Source organism: Lipotes vexillifer, unplaced genomic scaffold (assembly GCF_000442215.2).
Source record: "Lipotes vexillifer unplaced genomic scaffold, Lipotes_vexillifer_v1.1 scaffold1261, whole genome shotgun sequence".
Classification (NCBI taxonomy): Eukaryota; Metazoa; Chordata; class Mammalia; order Artiodactyla; family Lipotidae; genus Lipotes; species Lipotes vexillifer.
Genome location: NW_006796548.1, coordinates 127,719 through 153,262, shown reverse-complemented (window position 1 = coordinate 153,262; position 25,544 = coordinate 127,719). Strand labels below are relative to the sequence as shown.

The window sequence follows — 25,544 nt, the reverse complement described above, 5'->3', positions numbered from 1 at the left end:
GGGCCTCTCACTGTCGCGGCCTCTCCCGTTGCGGAGCACAGGCTCTGGACGCGCAGGCACAGCGGCCATGGCTCACGGGCCCAGCCGCTCCGCGGCACGTGGGATCCTCCCGGACCAGGGCACGAACCCGTGTCCCCTGCATCAGCAGGAGGACTCGCAACCACTGCGCCACCAGGGAAGCCCTCTGATATTTTTGACACTTGGCCTTAAGACCCTACATAGAGCTCATGGCCTCGTACCATAGACCTGACCCTGACCTCAATTCCAACCTTGACCCAAGTCCTAGGCATAATATTGTGACCTGATTCTGGTCGCTAACCTTGTGATCCTGATTCTGTGACCGCACTCCTGGTCCCTGACTTTGGGACCCAGAAGCTCCTGACTTTAGTCCTGACCTCTAACATTGACTCTGACCTTCAATCCCATAACCCCCCACCCCTGACCCTATGACCACAGTTCTGATATCTCTGACCTCAATTTTGACCCTTGGCCCTGTGACCCCAGTTCTGGCCGCTAACCTAGTTACTCTGATCTTAGCTCCTTGACCTGGTCACTTCAATCCTGGCTTTCTGGACTTGTAACCCCAATTTTAACCAAATGACCAAATTTGTTACTTTATATGGCCCCAATCCCAACTCTCGACTTCAGGACTCCTATTCTTGACCCTGTGACTTTGATTCTGACCCCACACCCTACTCCTAACCCTCAAACCATGAATCCCAAATCCGACCCCATAACCCAAATCACCACTCCTGATCTGTAAACCTGGTCTGCCCTGCACAGGCCCAGCCTCACCTCCCGTGATCCCCACTTCTCAGCACTTAGCGAAGGTACCAGCTACTGAGTGGACTAGGCACTGGCAGGGAAACTGGGGCACAGATGAGGCAGGCTCCCTGGAGGGTCCTAGAGGGACACCTCCATGCCCAAGTCTTAAACCCCAGCGCAGGGCTGGAGGGGAAGGGAAGTGGCACGCGCACTGCGGACACTGCGGCTCCGTCCATGCACCTGTACCAGTTGGTGAGCGTCATCATGACATGCAGAGAGGCGAGCACCAGGCAGAAGTGGAAGAAGGAGTAGCTGTAGGTGACGCTGTCCTGCTCATTGTCGAAGGCCCGGCCCTCGCAGACCGCCACCTGCTGCTGCTGCGTGGCCTCCAGCACAGGTGGGCACTCCTCCGTCTGCATCAGGCTGTTTACCTGCCGGTGGTCCGAGGAGCGCAGACTGGGGGAGGCGGGGGGAGGATGTGCGTGTGGCTGTCAGGCCGTCACCACTGAGGTGGGTGGGTGGGCAGCGCCAGGGGGCCTCACACACCACGGCATTGGCCATGATGACCATGGGCACCAGGGTCCCAGAGCCTCGGGAGCCGGTGGCCTGGAGGTTAGGCCCTGGGCCCTGGAGTTAACAAACTGCCTTGACTCTCAACTCTACCCCTGCTCCCTGTGTGACCTTGGGCAAGACACTTAACCTCTCTGAGCCTCTGATTCCTTGTCTGTAAATTCAGAGATAATAGTGCCTCCCTTATAGGGTTGCTGGGAGGATTAAATGGAGTAATGGTGTTTGAAGCCCCTAGCACTGTGCCTGGCACAGAGTACAAACCAAATAAACGGCGCCTGTTATTCTGGTTGTTTATTTGCCATCTCCACAAACACGTGTTGAGAACTTAGTACTGCAAAGGATCATACCAGGTACTACATTCATTAAAAATGTTCATAATAATGCTCATTTGCTGGTACATTTGTTTACCTCTTATTCATTTTAGCTAAGTAGTATTACCCACTGCCTCCCCTTTCTCTATGTTTATAATAAAGAGAGAATAATAGTAATGATTTCTGTCATTGCTTTTCTACAATGAGGTCTTGATGTTTTTAACTACATTTAATAGTTTGAGACACATATACAATTTTGAAGATACAACTTGTATCCTGAAAAAAGTGAACAAAGGCCTGGATTCCAGCCCATTCCATCAAATTGAAAAATCACCCCTTGCTGAGCTTCACTTGACCCCAATCACCAAATACTGTGCTGATATCTAGTGCACATGAGCCTAGATCTGGGCCATCTAGCTGGGGGCAAGAGCCATGATCAGTGGTCCCTGCCCTCGTGGCTGTTTAAGCTTCTTTGCTTCCTGGGTTTTAAGAACTGTGCTAAGAACAGATGGGATCTGTGGGCTCTCCGAGGTGCAGCCCAGTGACTGAAGGCCAGGGAGGTGTATGAGAAGCATCAGGAAGCACAGCTCTGCACCCACGTTGGGGATGGGGAGGGATAGAGCCTGGGGGCAGGGAAGTGAGCTCCAGCACCACGGCCACTGTGAGCTCATGGCCTCGGACAAGTGGCTGCTCCTCACCAAGTCTCAGTCTCCTCATCTGTAAGATGGAGGTGACATGGGCCCTTCCGGGTTGGAAAAGAAATCAAAGGAGAGGACAAAGAAGAGAGGTGTTTGTGAACTGCCCCAATTCAACTAGGAGAAAATGTTTTGAAAAAGGTGAAAACAAAACGAAATGTGAAACAGCCTCAAAATGTTCTAGCCCAGTAGCCTAGAAGCAGGTGTGCTGCTTACAGGCGAACGGGCACTGCCCAGGAAGGGTGACTGGAGGAGAAAAGATCAGGGCAGAGGTGCAGACACACAAAGTGGCACCTGGAGAAATGCCGGGCCGCAGGGAGGCAATACCTGAGTCTGCCAGTGTCAACAATAAGTATACTTGATATTACCATCTGGTGACACAAAACAGCCACTCACAGCCATCCAGCTGTGCAAATATTAATAGTTCTTTGCAATAATAGCAAACACTTATTTGGCACCTACTACTTGCCAAGTTCTTTTCTAAGTGCCTTGTACATATTAACTCATCATAACTCTTCAACAATCCAATGCAGTAAGTAGTATTTTTATTCCTATTTTACAGATAAGGAAACTGAAGCACAGAAAGGTTGAAAGACTTGCCCAAGGTGCCAGGCTCAACTGAACGCAATCTGGCTCAAGTCCACACTGATAAGCACTTGCTAAGACACCCCCTTAAAGAATGTGCTCTTAAGAGCACATGTGATCTTAAGAATGAGCTGTTTTTTCTCAAGGGACACTGTGGGGTCACAAGCCACCCTGGGCATTAGAGGTTATCATCCTTTAACTGAAAAGGAAGCTGAAGCTTGGAAAGGTGAAGCGGCCACACACAGGTGTGAGTGATAGAGCCTGGACCCGCTGGCCCCAGTCCAGGCTCTGGCCCTGGCACCACAGCTGCCTGCTCCCGGCTGAGCTGGGCACATGGCAACCCGGGCTCAGGAAAGGCCTTGGGCCAGGAGGCAGGGTTCAGCCCCGCCTCCGCTGCCCAGTCACTCTGTGCCCTCTGAGGGGCTCAGTTTCCCCACCAGCACAGTGCAGGGGCTGGATGTGCTGCCTGCTGAGCGTGCCTTCCAGCTTGGTGTCCCAGCTCCCACATCCTCCCACATCCGTCACTTGTGCCTCAGGGCTCCCAATCATGATTCCTTCCCAGAAACCAGCCCCCGACCCTACCTGATGAAGAGGGTGCACAGGATGAAGACGATGAGACCCACGATGCTCGGTGCATCCCACCACTGGGTCTCGTAGCCCTCGGGGCCTGCCAGGACCGTCCCATTGCCAAAGAGGGTCAGCAGGTTGGGGTTGCATTTCTGGTCTGGGGATGGGAGCATGATCACCCTCAGCCCATGCAGGCCAGGTCTGTAGCCAGGGAGCCCAGAGGATGGGCTCAGATGGACAGCCAAGGGACAGACAGACACACAACCAACCACTCAAGTCCCAGTGACAGCACGCAGCAGACAAAACAACAGAGACAGCTCCAGAAACAGATGGGGTCCTCCCACCTCCCTGAAGGACTAAGTCTTGGAATGGGCTGGGAAGGTCCCCGTCATCTTTGAGGGTCCCCAGCCCAGGAGGAAGACCAGGCCACCTGGAACCCAGGCCTCTACTCACCGGGGACATTGGATAAGGCCAACCAGGTGACAAACATGGTGTAGAGCGTGATGACCGAGGCCTGCAGCAGACCCGAGTTGGGCTGGGCATCCTGGCAAGAGTAGCCCACAGTGTGACTCCTGCCAAACCTGGGTACACCCCACCCCACCCCCACCCAGCCCAGCCACGCCCGACCGGGGGACCTCAGAAACCCCCACCACCCTAGGGCCATCCCACCCCACACCCTTCGGGAAAACATACCACCCGGGCCACCCACTGCCACCTCGCCCACCCAAAGGTAGAGTCCTAATTTTTTTCTCTTAACAGATTACCCGACTTGTTCCCCAGCTGAGAATCCTTCAAGGGCAGCATTTCTTCACATTCTGAATTAAAACCCTCCTTCGTTTACCCCACCTACAGCTTCATCCGACAGCCCTCCCTGCTGACTACTCCCCAAACATGGTGGCCACCTCTCTGTCCGTGGAACCTGCCAAATCCTCTCCAACCTCAGGGTCTTTGCACTCGCCCTGCCCTCTCCCTGACATCTTCCTCCCCCATATCTCTGCACCAGCAGTGTCTTTATATTCAGGCTTCAGCTCAAACAGGACCCCCAAGAGGCTCTGAAAATCCTGACTGCAGCAGACCCCAGCCCTGCCTGCCCCCCTCCCTTTCAGCCCATACACCCTCTTTTCTTTTCCACACGGCATTTATTCTCCAAAATTACTTCACCTGTGGCCTCGTCTCCTATCGGTTGTTCTTTCCCACTCCTCACTGCACAGACACACTTGAAAATATGAATCTGAACTCTATGATTAGGAGCACAGTCCTCTGGAGCCAGTCTGCCTGGGTTCAAATCCCAGCTCCACCCCTTACTAGCCGTGTGACCTTAGGCAAGTCTCTTTACTCCTTTAAGCCTCTGTTTCCTCCTCTAGAAAGGGGGGATGATGATGGTGCAAGGACTAAATAACATGACAGATGTCATTAACTGTTAGCTATTATTATTCCTCCTCTTCCTCACAGCTGTATCCCCAACATCTAGAAGAGTGCCTGGTACACAGTGGATGCTCAAGAGGTTATTTGCTGAATGAATACTGATTGCTGTGTGACCTGGAACAGAGGCATCACCCTCTCTGGGCTTCCGTTTTCTTACTGGGAAATGGAAGCTCTGGCCAGAAGGGAGATTCCCAACCTTTCTGCTAAGGACCCCCAAAGACTATCTAAGCTACCTCTGAAACACCTGGTGGGCTGATATCCCAAACTGAAATACCACTGGACTCAGAAGGCTTCCCTTCTGAAGAACAAGTGATTACCTTGGGAGCTCCCACCCATCATCCCAGATGGTCTGGGATTGGAAACTGTGGAATTGCACCTTCTAACACCACTTCTTGAGGGGTCTAGGAATCATCACTCAGTGACCCTTCCTAATGTTCTCCTGATTTGCATGAAAACAATGATGACATCAAAATAATGATAACAATAGCCAGTGTCTGATGGATATGCCAGGCACTGTTCTAAGTGTTCACTGTTCTAATATCTATATGCCAGGCACTGTTCTAAGTGTTCATAAACATGGTCTCAGGGGCTTCCCTGGTGGCGCAGTGGTTGAGAGTCCGCCTGCCGATGCAGGGGACACGGGTTCGTGCCCCGGCCCGGGAAGATCCCACATGCCGCGCAGCGGCTGGGCCCGTGAGCCATGGCCGCTGAGCCTGTGCTCCGCAACGGGAGAGGCCACAACAGTGAGAGGCCCGCGTACAAAAACAAAAACAAAAAAAAACAAAAAAAAAACATGGTCTCAATCTTGAGAATAACTCCAAATAGTGTTATTATTCCCATTTTACATTTGAGACAGAAAAGGCACAGAGAGGTTAAGGCACTTTCCCAAAGACAGCCAGCATATAAATGCGAGAGTCAAGACTCTGACCCAGGGAGGCTGACTTGGGAGCCCACACTCTTGGCCCAAGCCTCTGTGACTGACAGCCCTGGCCCCAGGACCCCAAGGTTCCTACAAGAAGTCCCACACACCAAGGAGCCTGGTTTCAGGCTGGGCAGAGACAGGCAGGCTCACCTGGACCTTGGGTAGGACAGCGACTATGGATACGCAGAAACAGAAAATGAGGTTGAGGCTGATGAAGACCTTGCCCTCGTAGCAGGCGCCAGGCTGGGTGTAGTAGATGAACAGTAGTGCCACGGCCACGACTGACAGCGCATAGAAGAGGAGGGTGAGGAAGAAGAGGCCTGGGAGGGAGGGGCAGCGGCAGGTGGGTCAGGCGGTGCAAGGACCCCCATCCCTTGTCGAGCAGTGCACTGGGTCTCGGGCCCCAACTTCCTCCTCCAAGGAGTGTCTACTAAACTTCAGTCCCCGGGGGCTTCCCTGGTGGCGCAGTGGTTAAGAATCCGCCTGCTAATGCAGGGGACACGGTCCGAGCCCTGGTCCGGGAAGATCCCACATGCAACTAAGCCCGTGCGCCACAACTATGAGCCTGCGCTCTAGAGTCCGCGAGCCACAACTACTGAGCCCGTGCACCACAACTACTGAAGCCCGCGCGCCTAGAGCCCGTGCTCCGCAACAAGAGAAGCCACCACAGTGAGAAGCCCACACACCGCAATGAAGAGCAGCCGCCACTCACCGCAGCTAGAGAAAGCCCACGTGCAGCAATGAAGACCCAACACGGCCAAAAAGAATTAAAATAAATAAATTTATTAAAAACAAAAAAACTTCCGTCCCTCAACCAGGCTTTGTGAGCTCCTGCCCCACCCTGAACTAAAATGATTCACTTGCCGCAAAAAAGGTCACCATAAAAATAAAGACAATGAATAGAGGGGACTTCCCTGGTGGTGCAGTTGTTAAGAATCCACCTGCCAGTGCAGGGGACACGGGTTCAATCCCTGGTCTGGGAAGATCCCACATGCTGTGGAGCAACTAAGTCCGTGCGCCACAACTACTGAGCCTGTGCTCTAGAGTCCGCGAGCCACAACTACTGCGCCCGTGCACCACAACTACTGAAGCCTGCACGCCTAGAGCCCGTGTTCCGCAACAAGAGAAGCCACATCATGAGAAGCCCACACACTGCAACGAAGAGTAGCCCCCACTCGCCGCAACTAGAGAAAGCCCGCGCGCAGCAACAAAGACCCAACGCAGCCCCCCAAAAAAGACAATGAATAGAGAACAATCGCTCAAAAAGTGAACTAGATGCCTGGTGATCAGGGAGGTGTGAAAATCAAATCAACCCTGAAGAGTGCCTTTCTTCTTGATCAATTCAGAAGAACTGAAAAGGGACCCGTTCTGCCACTGGGGTTTCAATGACCAGGTGCCATTCGTGGCTCGCTCTGCAGGGCTCACTCAACCATATCCCTCTGAACTCTCCAGTGCAGCTCTCATCTGACCCCACCTCAGCCACCCCGGGTCAGTGGGGCCCTGCCACACACCCTTCCCTCCACGTGACACAGACGGCTCAGTTCCTGCCCTTAGAAGGCAGCTCGAGATGCCCTCCAGGCCGTCGTCCAGCTTCAGGGACCACACCCCCGCCCCAACTCCTCAGGTAGCCCAGCCCCCTCGCGAGGCCGTTGGGTGGCACTGACCTGCATACCAGGCGCGGGAGTCGCTCTTCTCAGCCTTGTTCAGCCACCGCTGGTTCCAGGAGTGCGCAAAGTCGATGAGCAGCAACAGCTGGATGAGGAGGAAGACGAAGGAGCCCACGACACCGAAGTAGAACCAGACTAGGCAGGCAGAGGGGAGGGAGGCAAGGGGGTCCAGCCATGGCGCAGCAGCCCCTGGGTCTGGGTCTCTTCTCACGCTCACTTTTATACATTCCACAGTCATTTGCGCCACACCCTGCACTGGGGACACTGAGAAGCAGCAAAGTCCCCGCCCTCAGGAGCCCCTGGCCACGCACAGAGATGCCTTGTGTCAGGGTGTGGGTCAGGGTCAAAGGGGGTTCCCCCCAACCCCGAGTTGCCCAAAGGCCATGTGGCCAAGCACCAGAGTCCTATGCTCCTGGGTGGGAGGCAAGGACCCAGCCAGTAGTCTGGGGTCTGTGTGCAAAGGAGCCCCCAGCACGCTCATCCTTGGTAGCACCCATCCCTCCCCACCAGGGCCACCTACTGTTGGAGAAGGAGCCGTCAGGGATGTAGAAGGCGCCCACGGTGATGCCCACGAAAACCAGGAATTTAAAGAACCAAAACCTATGGTGGGGAGAGGGGGAGGACAGATAAGAAAGCTGAGTAGGGGGAGAGAAAAAGGCTGGACCCCCAGAACCCCAACCCTGAAGAGCAGGTACTGGGAGAGGTGAGAGAGACTTCCTGATGGTCTGACAGGCACAGAACATCTGTCCTGGCCCTAGAAAAAGCCCCGAGGGGCAGAGGGAAGGACCAATGATGGGTGAGGATGGTCACCTGGGTTCTAACCCCAACTGTGTCTCTAAATTGGTGTGTGGCCTTAGGGATGCTGTTGCCTTTCCTGAGCTTTATTTCCTCATCTGAGAAAGGGGAACTACTAGATGAGCTGACCTCTGTGCTGTGCCCTCCTGGCTTCAGCGGCTCCTGAGTCTGAGGATTAGGGTCTGGAGATTGCAGGAGACAGGCAGAGGATAGGGAAAACCACAGCGGGAGGGGCCCAGGGTGCGGGTGGGACCCCTCCTCACCCATTCTGGATGGCAGCCCTGGGGTCCCGGCTGCTGCGCACGCAGATCATGAGCAGGGAGAAAAGGAAGAAGAAAGCTGCCATAGCGAAGCACATACGGTAGACGGCACGGTGGCCGAGCAGGGAGCCACAGTCGATGGGGCCCTGCAGGACGACGGGGGACCCGGCCACCTCCTCACACACCCAGGGCAGCTGTGGAGACAGACAGAGCAGCTGGAAGACCCCACCCCACCCAGAACCCGGGCTGACTCTGCCCAGGCCGCCAGGCAGGAGGCTCTCCCAGGAGGGCCACCCGAGCCTCCCACTTCCACCCATGGCCCATCTCCATTCCCACCCACCTCTGAGGCTGAAGCCCTATGAGTGAGCCCCCCCAGGGACAAATGGAAGGCATGGCACGGTCCAGGGCAGGATTTCCCAAAGTGCTCTCCACCCACCAGCTACATCAGAATCCCCGGAGGCTTCCCTCTCCTACAGAACTAGAGTCTCTAAGGCAGGGTCTGAGATTCTGCATGACTAGCACACTTCCCAGGGAATTCACGCTCTGTATACACTAGTATGTCAGAACCTCTGGCCTAACTATCCCACTGGCTATGAAACACTGAGATGAAGGGAAGACTTAGGACCCTCAAACTGGGCTCATGCATTAAAGTGGGGAGAGCTTACCCTGGGCCGGTGTCTGGCGGGGATGGCGATAATGATTCACGAGACTTCCCAAGGGGACCAAGGCTTATGAGAAACAATAAGGCTCAAACCCTCCTCCCAATACGAAGAAATGACCCTCCATCGTCAAGCTTGGATCATCGGTGCACTGGCACTCCTGCCCACCTCTTGATCAGCTGGGCCCCCAAGCCTGGGCCCCCTCGTAGCTGAGCCTTTGCCAGAGGCCAGGTCCCACAGGTGGCTCACCTTGTAGAGCTGGCTCTCCACACTGGGACTCAGCATGATGACGGACACCAGCACCCCCAGGAAGAGAAAGGCCGTGAAGATGAGGCGGCTCAGTGTGGAGCTGTGGCTGCAGGGGCAGCAGCTGCACAGGATGCAGGGGGCAGAGCCGCAGAGGCAGGACGCCTGCGGGGAGGCCAGGATGGCTCCTTACTCTCTGGTCTCCTCTCCCCTTCCCCGCCCAAGCACGCAGCATCCACCCACTGCCCGCTGCCCGCTCAATATCTCCAAACCTACGCAGAGACTCCCTGTGCCACACCACAAAGGGACACCTCTTCCCCAGATGTCACTCCATCTAACTTTCAAGCCCAAGGGAGAGGCCAAGGAAACCAAGGCTGGAAGAGGCTGGGTCCCACAAGGACACACAGCCAGTAAGCAACGGAACCCAGATTCAAACCTGGATCTATCTCAGGTGTTAATGTGGCTTTGGCGAGAGAGCTGGGGTCACAGTGTTTCTTATTTAGGAGGAGGCAGAGTGGAAAAAAAAAATCCAGAAAGCCAGCTCTTTCACTGATTAGCTATGTGACCTTATACATCTCACTCAAGCTCTCTGAACCTCAGTTTCCTCTTCCATATAATGGGAATCGTAACAGTACCTGCTTCTCACATAGCAGTTCTAAGAATGAAATACTGTAGGGATTTTATTTTATTTTTTAATTTTTATTGTTTTGGCTGCGCTGCGCAGCACGCAGGATCTTAGTTCCCGACCAGGGATCTAACCCGCACCCCCTGCAGTGGAAGCGCAGAGTCTTAACCACTGGACCGCCAGGGAAGTCCTGTAGGGATTTTAAATTGTAACTCCCTGGGAATTCCCTGGCGGTCCAGTGGTTAGGACTCCGTGCTTTCACTGCCGACGGCCCGGGTTCAATCCCTGGTCGGGGAACTAAGATCCCGCAAGCCTCGCAGCACGACCAAAACAAACTGTAACTCACTCGGGCTCCCTTTCTCCCTCCCCTGCTTTATTTTTCTCTGTAGGACTTACTACCACCCGATTGGCTTCATAGTTTACTCGTGTTGCCTGCCTCTCATTGCTAGCGTGCAAGCTCCACCAGGGCAAGGGGTTTTGTCTGTTTTGTTCACCATGGTACTCCCAGAGGTGGGAACTGTGCCTGGCACATCATCGGGAGCTCAGTGACCATCTGCTGAACAAATGTAAAGTGTCTGGCATCGTACCAGACGTATGTTAAGACCTCAAAAAGAGCAAGTGCTGATAAATCAACATCTGTCGAATGAATGGAATGAAGAATATGAGTGGCTGTGACTTCCCGCTCTGGGGCTGCACCGGTTTGGGACAGCAGAGGCGTCCAACCCTTTCTGTCTCCGGCTCCTGTGCCCTCCCTAGGGCTGGCTGAAATCACTTAGGGGCTGGTGATGCCACACCTCTCGTAGCTGTAGACTCATCCCTTGGGAGCCAGCTCTACAGCCCAGCCTTGGAGGACGTGGGCCCACATCCAGATACGTCTGGTTCACTGTTTCTCTTCCCCCAAACAGCCCTGACTCCTCATTCAGGTATTTAAGAGTCTGGAGTGCAAGAAAGACACAGGCTCTGCCACCTGGAGCTTCCAAGGGCAGGAAAGATACTCAGCAGGTCAGTACACCCGTCGCGCTAAGTGTGAAGAACAAAACATACGTGCTGCCATGAGAGTGACCGGCGGGGGCCTAGTTTAGATTGGGGGTAGTGGGTTACTTCCTGGAAGAACTGACACTTAAGCTGAGAGCTGAACAATGAGGATTCACTCTCCTGACCAAGGGGAAGGAAGAGTGTTCCAGACAGAGGGAACAGAGCCTGAGGCAGCTCTGGGGCGGACAGGAGCTGAGCGTTGGAGGAATGCAAAGAAGTCCCTACGGCCAAAGCTTCATAAGCAAGCGAGTGGTGAGGTCGGCCAGGCTGGCAGAGCCTGGCAGCCATGTGCAGGATCCTCGTGTTCATCCCACGAGCAATGGGCATCCATTGCCATTGGGCATCACCTCTCAAAGCCGGAGGGACAGGAACAGCCTTATGCTGAGTGACCAGCTTTGTGGAGAGCAGGCTGAAAAGGACCCCTTGCTCCTCTGAGGCCCCACCCCCTGCTTTCTGGACTGGTCACAAGGGGTAGAGCACACTCTGCTTGAGGAGCAGCTGCCCTCCCGTATCCCCCACACCTCTCCCCCAGACTGGAAATGCCCCTGAGAATGCTCCTTCTTACCCATCTCTCTCACCCACAAAGCCAAGTAACAGCACAGTTGCTAAGTGAATGACGAATGAAATTCTCCCTCACGGTCCAAATCATCCAGCAATTTCTGTTTGTATCTTGCAAACCCCACCCCAATCCTGACTCCTGTTCATGGCTACCTTGGAGGAGGTGGGGGGGGGGGCAGTGAGGAGATAAGCAAATGCCAGAAGAAGTGTTTTGTAAACCATAAAGAGCATTCTGAGATCAGAGAGATTAAGAAACTTGCCAGAAGTCACACAGTAAGTCAACAGCTGTGCTGAGATTCAAGTAATAACAGTAATAGCTTCCCTTTATGACGAGTTACTTGTCCCAGACACTATGATAAGGGCTTTGTCTAGATTAAGCCTCACGGACACTATGAAGTGTGTTGTAACTTACCATTTACAAGTGGGGAACTGAGACTCAGAGAGGTGATGCGGCCAAGGTCACACAGCAAGTGACCTAAGGAGCTGGGATTCAAGGTCAAGTCTGTCTGCACCAGGGCCTGCTAAGTCACTGATGGCAGACTCATTAAATTTCAAAACACCCCAGTGATGAAAACAATCCCTCCAGTGCCCAAGAAAACCAAGGGAGGCCAACAGGTACTGATCTCAGGAACCAAGTGCCAAGTACCCAGGTCAGGGTCCGGCTCTGGCTTGATACCATTTCAATTTGAGACATTTGAGACACAAGAAAAGCTGCACACTGCAGTCAGGGAGCCTGGCCTTTCAATTCACTGCGGTTTTTGGAGATCAGAATCCAGGTATTCCTGATACCTGAAACCTCAGGATTTCCAAGGGCCTGGCTGGTAGCCAGAGAGACCAGGTCAGGGAGAGAACAATACACACGGCCCCCTGCTGCTTCTGGAGCTTCTGATCCCCACTCCACCTCTGGGGACCACTCCTACCACAGCCTCTTCCTATAGAAATACCAGCCCACGGGAGTAAAGGCAGACACGTGCGCACACATGTACACAGGGAAGTCCACTGTGACACTTCACACGAGGAAAATAATAGGGGAAAGCTGAAAATAACTAAATATCCATCATCACATCGTGGTACATCATGGTACACCGTGATCCCTAAGAGGGATCTCTCTGCTGAATGGAGCAGATGTGTTGGTAACACTTAAATGGGTATATACAACTAAATATAGTTAAATATAAATTATACCCCAATAAAGTTGATTTTCATTATCAAAAAATAAAAATTTTAAATTCAGAAAAAAACTAAATCAGGCACGAAGCTTTAGGTTGTATGAGCTTAGTAGACTATCAGGAAACTGCAGATGACCTCATTGCCCAACACCAGGGGGGTGGTGGCCCACTGACTCCATGGAATGTTACAGAGGCAGGAAAGATGAAAGCCACTAGACTGACAGCAACACAGGCTATGCTTGTGATGCAATGTGAAAGGCCAAGGCAGACTACAAACTGTTCCCACACTCAGATTACAACACCCCCTCCACAAATGCACTCAGGGGAAAGGCAGCAATGGAAAAGCACCAGAAATAAGAGTGGTGGAATCTTAGCACCAGCCAGGTTCTCAGAATGGAGAACTCAGAACTCAGGAGCCCGGGGTCTGAGAGTCTTTACGCTGCGAGGTTCCGTGGCACCCCATAACTGGCCACCCTAGCACTAGACCAAACACAGGAGAGAAGAGGTCAGCCCAAGACTACTCAAAGTATACTTCCTTCCCCCACGTAGTGTGAAGAGGAGAGGGCCCTGTCTTGACTCTGCCACCAGCTAGCAGTATGACCTTAGACAAGTGGGACTCAGTTTCCTCAGCCATAAAATGGGCCTCTGGGCAGGGTAGTGAGGTGGCTTGGAGCCCATCAGACAGCCCTGGGTTTCACCAGGTTCCCCATTCCTCGAAAGTGGTCTCCAGCACTTCACCACTGGCGGGAGCTTACAGAGCAGCCCCCGCACGCCAGCTTCATGCTAACTAAGTCTCACTGAACCCTCCTGACATGCTGAGAGGCAGTTGCCGTTGTTCTCTCCACTTTACAGACAAGGAGAGAGGTCCTCAGTCACGCCGCTGACAAGAGGCCAAGCCAGGACCAAGACCAATCTGTCTGAGCCAAAGGCCTTTCACACTCCCTCGACTGTAGAAGGTCCTCCTTAAATATCTGCTGACCATCCAACTCACCATGTGCTGGCTTGGCTGGTGACTCCCATCCCTAGTGGGCCCATCTCATCTCCTCCCAGCCAGGACTCACCTTCAGCCCAGTCCAAATGCTGACCAAGAGAGCAACTTTTGTCCCCTTCCTGCCGTGACACATTTGCATCTGACCAAGAGGCAGATGCAAATGCATCATGGCAGAAGGGACAAAAGTCTTCCCCACCGACCCATGTACGCCAAAATGTTCCCTCTAAAGATGCCTGGCAACCCCCCCTTAGAACTTCACTCCTGTGGGGCAATGTCCATTGAAACAGGTTGTTATTGGTATCCAGTAGTGCCCAACTGTACCACTTAATACTGTGTGGCTGTGGGGAAATCATCTTCCCTCTCTGATCCAGCTTCCTCAGCTGTGAAATGGGGATAATATTCACTGCTTCATTGGGGTCGTTGTGAGGATTAAATGAAAGGGTATATACAAAGTGCTCACTACACTGCTGGGCCTGGGCTACCACTGGACAGCTCTGGGCTGTGAGCTCTGGGCCTACAGCAAGCACTCAGTAAACGGCAGCTATTGTCCGTATCATGATCTGTAAAATAGGATAACTATGTCATGGGGTTGGCGGGTGGGGTGCGTAACGAGATGGCAGGGGTGAAGGGCTCAGCACAGCACCTGGCATGCAGTAAGTACTCAGTAAATGTCAGAGGTCAGAAACCAAGGGGAGGCCACTGACCCGAGGGGCAGGTCCCTCGCAGATATTAGATACTTCCAAAGCGAACCTCCCGATTCCACTCTGGGCCAACCCTATCCCTCAGCATCCAGGATGTGAAGGGAGGGAAGGTATGGGCAGAAGCCTGGACCAGGAATCAGATTTTAATCCTGACTGTGCAGTTCCTCCTCCTTTCACTGTGCAACCTTAGGCAAGTCAGCTAACCTCTCTGGGCTGCAGCTTCCTCATCTGTAAACTGGGGGTTGGAGCAGGCCTGTCAGGTGCCTTCTGACTCAGCATTGTAGGAGTCTGACTCAGAGACCAGCAACTGGCTCCAGAGGGAATTCTCCACCCCACTTTTTAAGATGATGATAACAATAGCTCCTATTTGGAGCACTTACTCTAACAGGGCGGGGCACTTTTAAATCTTCCCAACAGCATTATGAGGGAGGTAGACAGGGAGACAGAGGCACAGCGAAACGGCAGTTCTCCCTTCAACACTCCCCCCACCCCCAGGATAGCCCAGCCTGATGGAATTCTGGTCAATTCCAAGGAAACTCTCCCTCCCCCATCAGGAAGCAAACCCTTTCTGGCCAGAGCCCTAGCCCAAACCTTGGTTTCACTGGGCAGGGAGGGATCTCAGGGACCAGCTCTTGATTTCCCGTGTGCGCGCGCACGCGCGCACACACACACACACACACACACACCCTTCACAGATGGGGAAACAGAGGCGCGCGCACACGCACACACACACACACACACACACACACACACACCCTTCACAGATGGGGAAACAGGCGCGCGCACATGCACACACACACACACACACCCTTCACAGACGGGAAACAGAGGCGCGCGCGCGCGCGCGCGCACACACACACACACACAGACACACACACACACACACACCCTTCACAGATGGGGAAACAGAGGCCCAGGGAGGACAAGAGTCCAGGAACCCACTATGTAGCCTCTCTGTGCAGATATCATTCTCCAAAAATGGCTGTAAAGTAAATCTCTAGATCCCCCAGCTGTCCACCCCTACACCCCCATCCTAACACACTCACACAAGTCAGGGACAAAGGAAACTGGGATTTCAGCAGCCATGAAACTCCCCCTCCTGCCTCTCTGCTCATCTTTTGTGTGAGGCAGAGGGGGAGGGGGCTGCCTGAATGAACTTCAGATTTAATGAAGGGAAGAGGGAAGGGAGAGGGGGCTGGGAAAGGAGAAAAGAGAAGGGGGCTCCCAGCCGGGGTCTGGCGGACGCTCCTCCCCTCTGCTGGCTGCTCCCCAGGTCCCCGAGCAGACGACCAGGTAATCCCTCCCCCACACACCCCAACCTCCCTCAGTTCCTGGGTTTCCCACCCAGAGCTGGGCCGATGGCTGTGGTAACCCGCACCCCTCACTCAAGACCGGCTTAGAAAAGCAAAGGAGGCCTCCTCCCCTCCCCCAACTTCGGCTCTGGGGCCCAGAGGGCTAGCGTCTGGGGTTCCTTGGGGAAGTGCCCAGGAATTAGCCTGAGCCAGACTGAACGAAGCAGAGACAAGACACAGAGAGACTGACAGACTGAACGGGCAGACAGACCCCGGCGGACAGACACGGAGCCGTCTAGACAGACAATGACAGATGGAGAGGCTTCAGACGGACAAAGACAGTCGGACAAACGAACGGACAGATATCAGACACGTACAAATGGACAAACTGAGGCAGACGGGTAGGGACAGAAAGACCAACTGACAGATTGCCAGAGAAACAGAGAAGGACACACGGCAGAGAGGGACAGGGACCGGCAGGCCACACAAAGAGAGAGTCCGGGAGGGGGACCAGAGGCGCACAGCCAGGACGACTCCAAGCTGAGCCATCTGGGGCCGCAGCGCCCACCCCCGCCCCGGGCTCTGGGCCTCAGTCTCCCCAGTTCCCTGGAGGGGCGCCCGCCCAGGACATCCCCTCCCCCGCCCGAGCGCGCCCCACCCCCGCCCCCGCGGTAACCCGATCCCCGGACACCAGCTGTCCCCGCCGCCCGCGGGCCCGGGATGGGGGCGGGGGAAGTCGGTGAGAGGGCGACCCGAGGGGCGAAGAGGCGGGGTGTGGGCCCAGAAAGAAGTTTGGAGGAAGGAAAAAGAAGAAACTATTTGGAGGAAGAAGACAGGACAAAAGCGCGAGGCCGAAGAAGGGGCAGGCGCCGGGGGCGGGCGCCGGGGGCGGGACTCACGCAGCTGAGCAGGGAGCAGGCGCCCAGACAGGCCCCCATGTCGGCGGCGGCGCTGGGCGCAGGGCGCGGGCAGAGGGGCGCAGAATCCGGTCGGGCTCCTGGCGCCGCGGGCTGGCCCCGCCCTCAGCCCCGCCCTACCTGCCGGAACCGCTCGCCGCCTTCCGGCGGCGCTCGGGACCTCCCGGGACTCACCTGGGCCAGGTGCGGCAGGTGGGACCCTAGGGAAAGTGGAGGTACCGGGGATTCCAGCGGCCGCGCAAGCCGTGCAACCGGGCTCGTGTCCGGATCCAAAGTGATGGTTTGGAAATAGTGAGACCTGGGTTCGAGTGCCGACGAGGCCGCAATGCGACCTCACAACACTTCCCCCGGACCCCCACCGCAGGGGACAGAAGCCAAAAGATGGTCACCCCTGACACCTCGGCGCTTGGCACGGAGCCTCTGACCAATACATAAGCGTTGAATGATGAATGACTGGACAAAGAAATGGGCAAGTCACTTCACCTCTCTGAACCTCAGTTTCCCCATCTGTAAAGTGAGGATACCTACCTCAAAGGGCTGTTACAACACATAGGAGATGCTTGCCAAGTGTGAGCTCCCTGTGCCTGTTACTCCTAAGACCCCGCCTCGCACTCTTTCGTCTGTCCTCCCCCTCTTTCGTCTGTCCTCCCCTCCATCCACCTGTTCTTTAAGCTCTACTGACTCCTGTCTTGGGCCACATGCTCCCCAGAGCCACCCGGCTCATCGCTCCAGGGATGCCCGAACCTGACCCCCAGCTAAGGAGGTCAGAAGGGGTGGGTGGGTCACATTCCTGCCAGACCGTCCCCTAGAGGTAGGTGGGAGAGACCCAGAAGCAGGGCTCTGTAATCACTCTCGGTTCACCCTCCAGCCCGCTCCTCACTCAGCCGTAGATGGGATAATGTTAGGGAAGGAAATCTGCTTGCCTCAAAGCTGACTGCATCCTTGGTGATTCACGGGGCGCCAGGCTTAGCCATTCATTGTACCAGGACTGTTCCGCAAACATACCCTACACTTTCCCTCCTCCACACTTTTGCACACAGGATACCCACCCCCTGGAAAGTTCTTCTCTTTATCCCCCTCTCTACCCTTCAAAGCCTTGCTCACAATCTCATATATTTTTGGTGAAGAGAACCACCCTTCCCCCAAAACCACTACCTGGCCCCATTAGGAATAAATATCCTCCTGCTTCCCTGTGTTTCTACAACACGGGACTCCTTTACAGCCCCACAAATAACTAAAGTTACCACACAGCTCAAGCTTATACCAAACTCTTTCACCTACATGGTCCCATTGAAGCCCTGTAGTAACCCTGAGAAGCAGATTAACTCCTACTCCATTCCATTTTACAGATGAGGAAACAGGTTCAAAGTAAAGTGACGTGCTAGACGTAAACTGAGCACTGAATAAACATCAGCTATGACTATTGTGGTTAGTTATTATTGCTGCTCAAAGCCACACAGCTCAGAAGGGCAGAGCTAGAAGACCACCCAATCGGGCCCTGATCTCAGAACCCAAGGCCTGTCCCCGACATCTCACTGCCTCTGTTTGAAAGCAGAGGTGACAATACCCAGTCAGCCTCTTTTTCTGTCCAATAATGTCTTCAGTCCTAGTCAGAGACCCTCAGGAGACTTTGAGCCACCCAAGGACTGTCTGATTCACCTCTGGCCGGTCCCTCCCCTGCCCTGGGCACAGCACAGGGCCTGGCACACTAAGGCAGTGGATCTTCCTGAATGAATGAATGCCTGAACATTTACCACAAGGCCAGTGTCCTCATTCTGTCACCTAGCAGTCTGAAGTGAGCCCTTCTCACGGCCACCCACCCCAGGGTCAGTTCCTCTTGACACTGCTGCCCCAAGAGCCGAATTTTCCATCCCTCAACCCGTCCCTTTCCATGAACTGGTCCAGTAGAAAACACCCACGACTTCGCTGAGACTCTTGTTCTGTCACTGCCTCTCACACCCTCTGCCGCCCTGGAGATCACTTCTCCTCTCTTACTTCCACCCCTTACCCTGAAATGGGAGTGGTTATCTTACTTAACCTCACAGAGCAGTTCCAAGCATCCAGAAAGCATTCTAAGAAACAGGCAATTATCTGAAAGGAGGGAGGGATTAATATACCTGCAAGGGTAGAGAAACAGCCCCCTCTGATTTTTTAGATTGAAATTTTCCAGAGCAGGGTGATGTGCTGCCTTGTCCTGGCCTCACCCCGCCCAAGATGGAGGTGAGCTGGGCTCTCACATTCCCACATCGCCCTGCACAGAGGGGCAGACCCCCTGCAGACAACTCACTCTGTAGCCTTCTCCTGGTGCTTCCTCCTTTTTCAGCCTCATGCTTCTCATCTGTAAAATGGAGATAATCGTTTTTGCTCCAGCTGTCTTACGGGAGTAGTGAGGAGATGAAATGAGGAGGTGGATAAAGAAACTTCCTTCCTTGGTATCCTGACAAGCCCACCCACTTTTCTCCCAGTCTTGAATCTCTTGCAAGGGACCAGAATCATTCTATCTCTCACATCTCCAAAGGCAAGATTACTGTCAGCAGCTGTGTGATCCTGGCAAGTCACCCATCCTCTTGGAGCCTCAGTGGAGGGTTGGGATTCAGGATCACCACAGCTCTTCCAACCATGTAATGCCATGTAAACTACACCCATTGAGAGAAACCTACAGGGGTCAATTGGTCCATCCCCTGTGCCCATCACCCAGCCCAGACAGATGCTCACCTCTCCATATCCCAAAGGAAGCAGGACCTGGCTTCTTGGGCCACTCAGCCCAAGGGTTCTCTAATCTGATCTCATTGGGCCTCAGTTTTCAAATCTGTAATATGGGGACAATCCCCTGCTCAAACTCCCCCATGGCCCCCAGTATCCCCCACCCATCCTTGCCCATCCCTCTTACCATCCTCCTGTCCGTGAGGACTCAGATGCACTCTGGCTTTGAGCCTCCTGTCCCCTGGGCCTCGCTCTCTACCCTGGCCTCCACTTCCTGCTTCTGACCCATTTACAGAGCAGGGCTGAAGCTATCCCTTATGAATATGCATGTGGGATAGTAAGGGCTTGGGATTGGGGGAGCTTCTGGGGAGAGGCGTTCACGAGACACCATCCACCCATACACAGCCCCCCACCAAGGCTGCCCTCCCTCCCAAACGGTGCATGGGAGTTTGAGGCAAAGGCCTGAAGTAACAACAATACTAATATCCACAGCAACCATTTTTAAGTGCTTACGACATGCCAGGCACCCTGCTAAGAGCATCTCCTGTAAGATGCTTTTAAGATGGGAACTATTTTCCCATTTAACAGAAGGAAATCCATGCTCCAAGAAGCAGCATTCACGTGAGTCATACGTGAAACATGTGAAGTGATTACAAGCAGAGCGAGGATGCAACCCAGGTTTTGTCGGACTCCAGAGCTGGTACTCTTTTTTTTGTTGTTTTTTTGGCCGCGCCATGCGGCTTGCAGGATCTTAGTTTCCCGACCAGGGATTGAACCAGGGCCCCGGCAGTGGAAGCGTGGAGTCCTAACCACTGGACCAGCAGGGAATTCTCAGAGCTGGTACTCTTAACCTCTGCCATGCAGATGCACAGGGCCAAGCTCAGGAGTGCATGGTCGGGGGGCCACATCTGGACCTCACACTCCAGCAGATGTGCTCACAGTGGTCTTAGGCGACCAAAGCTTTAGGAAATGACTCAGGTCCTGGAATTGACTCCATCTGGAGAATATGGAGACAGGCAGACAGGTGTGTGCATGGACGCAGACACACACACGATGTACACGTGAGCACGGATGCATGCAGAATGTGTTGTGTGTGCATGGCGGTGAGCAGGTGTGACACATATGCCCCTGAGGCTGCCCAGGGGATGCAGTGCTCTGCCGCTTTTGTTCCTTTTTCAACCGACCACAGGGCCTGCTGGGTGCCATGTGCCGGGGATGTGGTGTGAACAAGCCAACACTGTCCCTGCCCTCCTGGAGCAGCAGTGTGGTGGGCTTTGTACCCAGATGTGGTTAACACTCCAGAAGGAACTTTTGTGGGAGGTTTTCTCTGTGGGATGTGGCTGGGAGGTGAGGGAGAAGACTGTGGGAAAAGTGGAAAAGGTGAGACATGTCAGGTGGGGAGCTTCAGGGGAGCCCCTGACACTTGCCAGAAGCGAGGGCTGGAGTAGTAAACCAGGGCCGGGCACAGACTACCCGAGGGTCACAGGTCCGAGGATTCTAGGTCTCTGGATGCTCCCTTTACAGATATCAAAAGTCTGCCACAAATGCACATGTGGGCTGTGTGTGTGTGTGTGTGTGTGTGTGTGTGTGTGCGCGCGCGTGCGCACAGGTGATTATGTGTGATGTTTGCATATGTGAATTCATGTCAGTATGTGTAAGGAGAGGACATGCGTGAATTGGAGAACATGGGTGAATCATGTGAGGTGTGTGCCGATGAGGGTTTTACATGTAGGGGTGTGTGTGTGAGTGTGAGTGTGAGTGCAGCAAGGCCTGTCACTGTCAGGGAGAAGGAGGAGGGAAAAGCATGTCATTTGACTGAGTCCTCACATTCGTGAGCCTCAAAAATGCATCAAAAGACAGGTGGACGGGTGGAGGGATAGAGAGATGAAAGGATGAATTTGGATGGATTTGGATGGAAGAATGGAAAAAGGGATGGATATGAGTTAAAGCAAATACTGCAAGATGTTCCTCATAGATTCCAGATGATAAGGATATGGGTGTTCAGTGTGCAATTGCTTCAACCTTTCTGGATGCTTGACATTTTTCATAATAAAATGTTAGAAAACAATGTACACTCAGAGGAGGCTGGATGTCTCGTCCCGGGTAATCACGCGCAAGACGGAAAGAACAGGACGCTCATCATACCATTTTAAACTCTATCCCGTCACCAGACCACACAGCACTGTGAACTCATATCATTTATAATTCCTGCAACGATCTTATGAATCTCTCAGTTGCATTGGATTTGTGAGTGTGTGTGTGTGCATGTCAAAGATGGTAATTTATTAAATGAAAGTGTGTAAAACACACCACAGTTGTGGCCAGACTGTTTCGGCATATATGCCTTCATTTATAACTCACTGGGAGCCTCAAAATAAGAACTAGTTTGGGCCTCTCTTGGCCTGTGAGAGTCCCTGCTGTGTGAGGCGTGCGTGTGGGTTTGCACATACACGCACTGTGGGGATGCAAGCCCACGTGGCTGGGTGAGGCTGACGCCCACGGGTGTGCCCACCCAGGGACTCAGCCTCCTCTAGGTCCCCATGAGGCCAGCACCGTTCTCAGGGCGAGGGAATGTCTTAGGGCTGAGGAAGGGAAGCCACCGGCCCCATGGCAGTCTTGGGGACCAAGAACTCTCTCATCCAAGGCTTGGACGCTCTCAGGCCAAGCGGCGTGCCCTAGCCAGCAGTGGAGTGGGGGCGGCGGAACCTAGGGTGTTTCCCCAGGACAGCGGGGCAAGGCAGGGTGTCCTGCGGCCCCGTGGCTCCTCCCTTCCTCTCCAAACACTCCCTTCCTCCCCTCCTGACTAACCACTCTTCCACCCCTGCCCAGTGCCTGTTGGTCCAAAGTGTCAGCAACCCCCATTGTACAGAGGGGAAACTGAGGCCTGAAGAGAGCAGAGCTACCCCAGGCCACACAGCAAGGTAGCAGCAGGATCAGAACTGAGCTCCAGCCTGCATGCTATTCTCTGCACCAATGCCGGCCACCTCTGCATCTCCCTCCTTCTGTAAGGAAGGGTGGGGGTCCAGGCCCAGCAGACCCATCAGGTGAGGCCCCAGAGTGCCCTTCTGCCTGTGTGGGTCACATACAAGATCCAGCAGGTCACGTGGGCGCCAAAAACAGAGCATGGCTGGGAGGCTGGACTCAGGTTCTAATTCCAGCTCTGCCATAGACCCTGTTGGAGTGAACCTGGACAGTTCCCTGTCCCTCCCAGGGCCTCAGTTTCTCCACCTGTAAAACAAATGAGATGAACTACAGCAGTGGCTTTCACATGTTTGGAAGCAGAGCCCCGAGCAGCTACAAGAGTTGCTGACCTTTGTTGGTGCAGGGAAGGTAAATAGATCTCCATCCACTCAGCCCCCTCATCTGCCCTCCACCAAGGAACTCGCCAAAGAAATTTCCACCCAATTGCAGAACCAGGGGATAAGAGATCAGGCTTCATCACCGAACAAGCCTGGGCTGCTTACCAGCTGTGTAAGGCTCCCCAAGCCTCAGCTTGCTCCTCTGTAAAATGGGGTTAACAGTACCAACCTCCTAGGGCTGTGTGAGATTAAATGAAATAATTCATGTCCAGTGCTTGGTACATGATGAACCTATTAAAACTTCAGGCAACAGTAGTTGTTATTACTAGTCACCCCTAGATGAGAACCACTGCATAAGCCTGCTGGCTTCACCATGCTTTGTATCTGTTGTTCTGGCGCCAAAGCCAGGGCATTTTGGCAGCTGCTACCCCAGATTCCTCAGCTGGCCTATCTCTGCAGCTGTTCCAGAGCAGTTGGGCATGCAGAGGCTGCTTTGAGGCCAGGCCTGGCCCCGAGGAGGGGAAGAATAGGGCTCACTCTAATCAGGCCGGCCTGGGAGCAGGGGCCCTGGGGCAGGGTCAGTTTCATCTGGATGACAAAGCCTCTGACAGGCCATCATTAGCTCCCCTCCCCTGCCCTGCGCCAGGCCCTGACCTGGCTCCTGAAGCTCCAGAGAGAAGGCGGCAGGTATTTAGCCAAAGCCTTTCATTCCCCGGGGCCCTCCCCTGGCTGCCTGGTGACACAAGCAGGAGGGAAAGTCAGCTTGAAGCCAGGGTCCCCAACCCACCAGGCAGCAATCAGCACCAGGGTGGACAGCCACTTGGAATTGAGAATCCTGCAATGTTGGAGCTGAAGGAAACTCACAACTACCTAACGTATATATATATATATATATATATATATATCTTTATAACCATATAGATTATATATATACAGTGGAATATTATTCAGTCTTAAAAGGGAAGGAGGGACTTCCCTGGTGGTGCAGTGGTTTGAGCCCTGGTCCAGGAAGATCCCACATGCCACAGAGAACTAAGCCTGTGCACCACAACTACTGAGCCCGTGCTCTAGAGTCCACGAGCCACAACTACTGAGCCCACATGCCACAACTACTGAGCCTGCTTGCCGCAACTACAGAAGCCCGCATGCCTAGAGCTCCGCAACAAGAGAAGCCACAGCAATGAGAAGCCTGCGCACCCCAACGAAGTGTAGCCCCTGCTCATCGCAACTAAAAAGAAAGCCCGCGTGCAGCAATGAAGACCCAACGCAGCCATAAATGAATAAATAAATAAATTTTTAAAAAACAAGAAACACCTCTAATGTCTCCTCTTATTTAACAGATGGGGAAACTGAGGCTGAGACAGGGGAAAGGACTTACACCCATGCACACAATGGGTGAGTGTTGAGAGGTGCTCCCTGACTTTCTGTTCCTTCCCCAGCAAGCTCCGCTCTCACCCCGGGCTGCACAGCTGCTGCATCCAACTCCTAACCCGGACTCCAGATTCCAGCTGGCTCTTTGGCACACGTACCAGTGCAATTTCTTCAATCTTTTAAAAAAATAACGTTACTTCTTTTTTTTTTTTTTTTTTTTTTTTTGTGGTACGCGGGCCTCTCACTGCTGTGGCCTCTCCCGTTGCGGAGCACAGGCCCCGGACGCGCAGGCTCAGCAGCCATGGTTCACACGTCCAGCCGCTCCGCGGCATGCGGGATCTTCCCAGACCGGGGCACGAACCTGTGTCCCTTGCATCGGCAGGCAGACTCCCAACCGCTGCGCCACCAGGAAAGCCCAATAACATTACTTCTTTACTCTGGGTTTTGTTTCTCCTGGTTATAAAATATACCTGTTCCATCAGAGCAGGGACCTCATTTGTCTGGTTCACCCCAGGATCTAATCCCCCAGATTTTTGCGTCAGGCAGGGCATTGGGGAAATACAAGAATGCTTTAAAAAAGTAAAAAGAAATCACCCGTGACTTCCCACCCTCAACATGCTTTAATATATCTTATTCTTTTTTAAAAATTTCTTTTATTGAATTATAGTTGATTTACAATGTTGTGTTAATTTCTGCTGTACAGCAGTGATTCAGTTATACATATATATACATTCTTTTTCATATTCTTTTCCATTATAGTTTATCAAAGGATATTGAATATAGTTCCCTGTGCTGTACAGTAGGACCTTGTTGTGTATCTATTCTATATATAATAGTTTGCATCTGCTACTCGCAAACTCCCAGTCCATCCCTGCCCCACCCCCCCTCCCCCTTGGCAACCACAATTCTGTTCTCTATGTCTGTGAGTCTCTTTCTGTTTCATAGATAGGTTCATTTGTGTCATATTTTAGATTCCACATATAAGTGATAACATGGTATTTGTCTTTCTCTTTCTGACCTCCTTTGCTTAGTACGATAATCTCTAGTTGAATCCATGTTGCTGCAAATGGCATTATTTCATGCTGAGTAGTATTCCATTGTATAGATGTACCACATCTTCTTTATTCATTCATCTGTTGATGGACATTTAGGTTGTTTCCATGTCTTGGCTACTGTGCATAGTGCTGCTATGAACAGCACTATTTCACCATGAACATTTTCCTGACCATTAAGATGTTTTCCTGAGGAGGGACCACATGGGGGCTGGCAGAGCTGAATCTCTGGCGGGCGTCCAGTTTGGGGCCAGGTTGGAGTTGGAACCATGGAGATTTGGAAGGAAACCTCACCCCCAATTTGTGCCCCTGGCAGCAGGGAGTGGAACCATCCCCCTAATGCGCCCACCTGTATGGAGCATCA

The 25,544-nt window shown here is 53.4% G+C and overlaps 1 protein-coding gene and 1 pseudogene across 4 annotated transcripts in view; one reads left to right on the top strand and one right to left on the bottom strand.

The window, feature by feature from the left end:
* SERINC2 (serine incorporator 2) overlaps window positions 1-25,544 on the bottom strand; it is a 44,603-nt gene that overhangs the window by 1,306 nt on the left and 17,753 nt on the right. Inside the window, exons 2-11 of one of the 4 annotated variants that reach the window (XM_007468647.1) lie at window positions 22,923-22,959; window positions 19,043-19,093; window positions 9,471-9,632; window positions 8,566-8,756; window positions 8,028-8,107; window positions 7,505-7,642; window positions 5,991-6,160; window positions 3,947-4,037; window positions 3,509-3,650; window positions 1,006-1,221 (exon numbers count right to left, since the gene is read on the bottom strand). In XM_007468647.1, the coding sequence (XP_007468709.1) occupies window positions 1,006-1,221; window positions 3,509-3,650; window positions 3,947-4,037; window positions 5,991-6,160; window positions 7,505-7,642; window positions 8,028-8,107; window positions 8,566-8,756; window positions 9,471-9,632; window positions 19,043-19,093 (1,241 nt within the window). In that variant the 5' untranslated portion in view covers window positions 22,923-22,959. Of the gene's footprint in view, window positions 1-1,005; window positions 1,222-3,508; window positions 3,651-3,946; window positions 4,038-5,990; window positions 6,161-7,504; window positions 7,643-8,027; window positions 8,108-8,565; window positions 8,757-9,470; window positions 9,633-14,799; window positions 14,875-16,737; window positions 16,912-19,042; window positions 19,094-19,645; window positions 19,696-22,922; window positions 22,960-25,544 lie in introns of those variants that run through there. The other 3 variants (XM_007468646.1, XM_007468648.1, XM_007468649.1) reach the window with 3 other exon arrangements.
* LOC103078152 (methylosome protein 50 pseudogene) overlaps window positions 25,450-25,544 on the top strand; it is a 1,049-nt pseudogene continuing 954 nt past the window's right edge.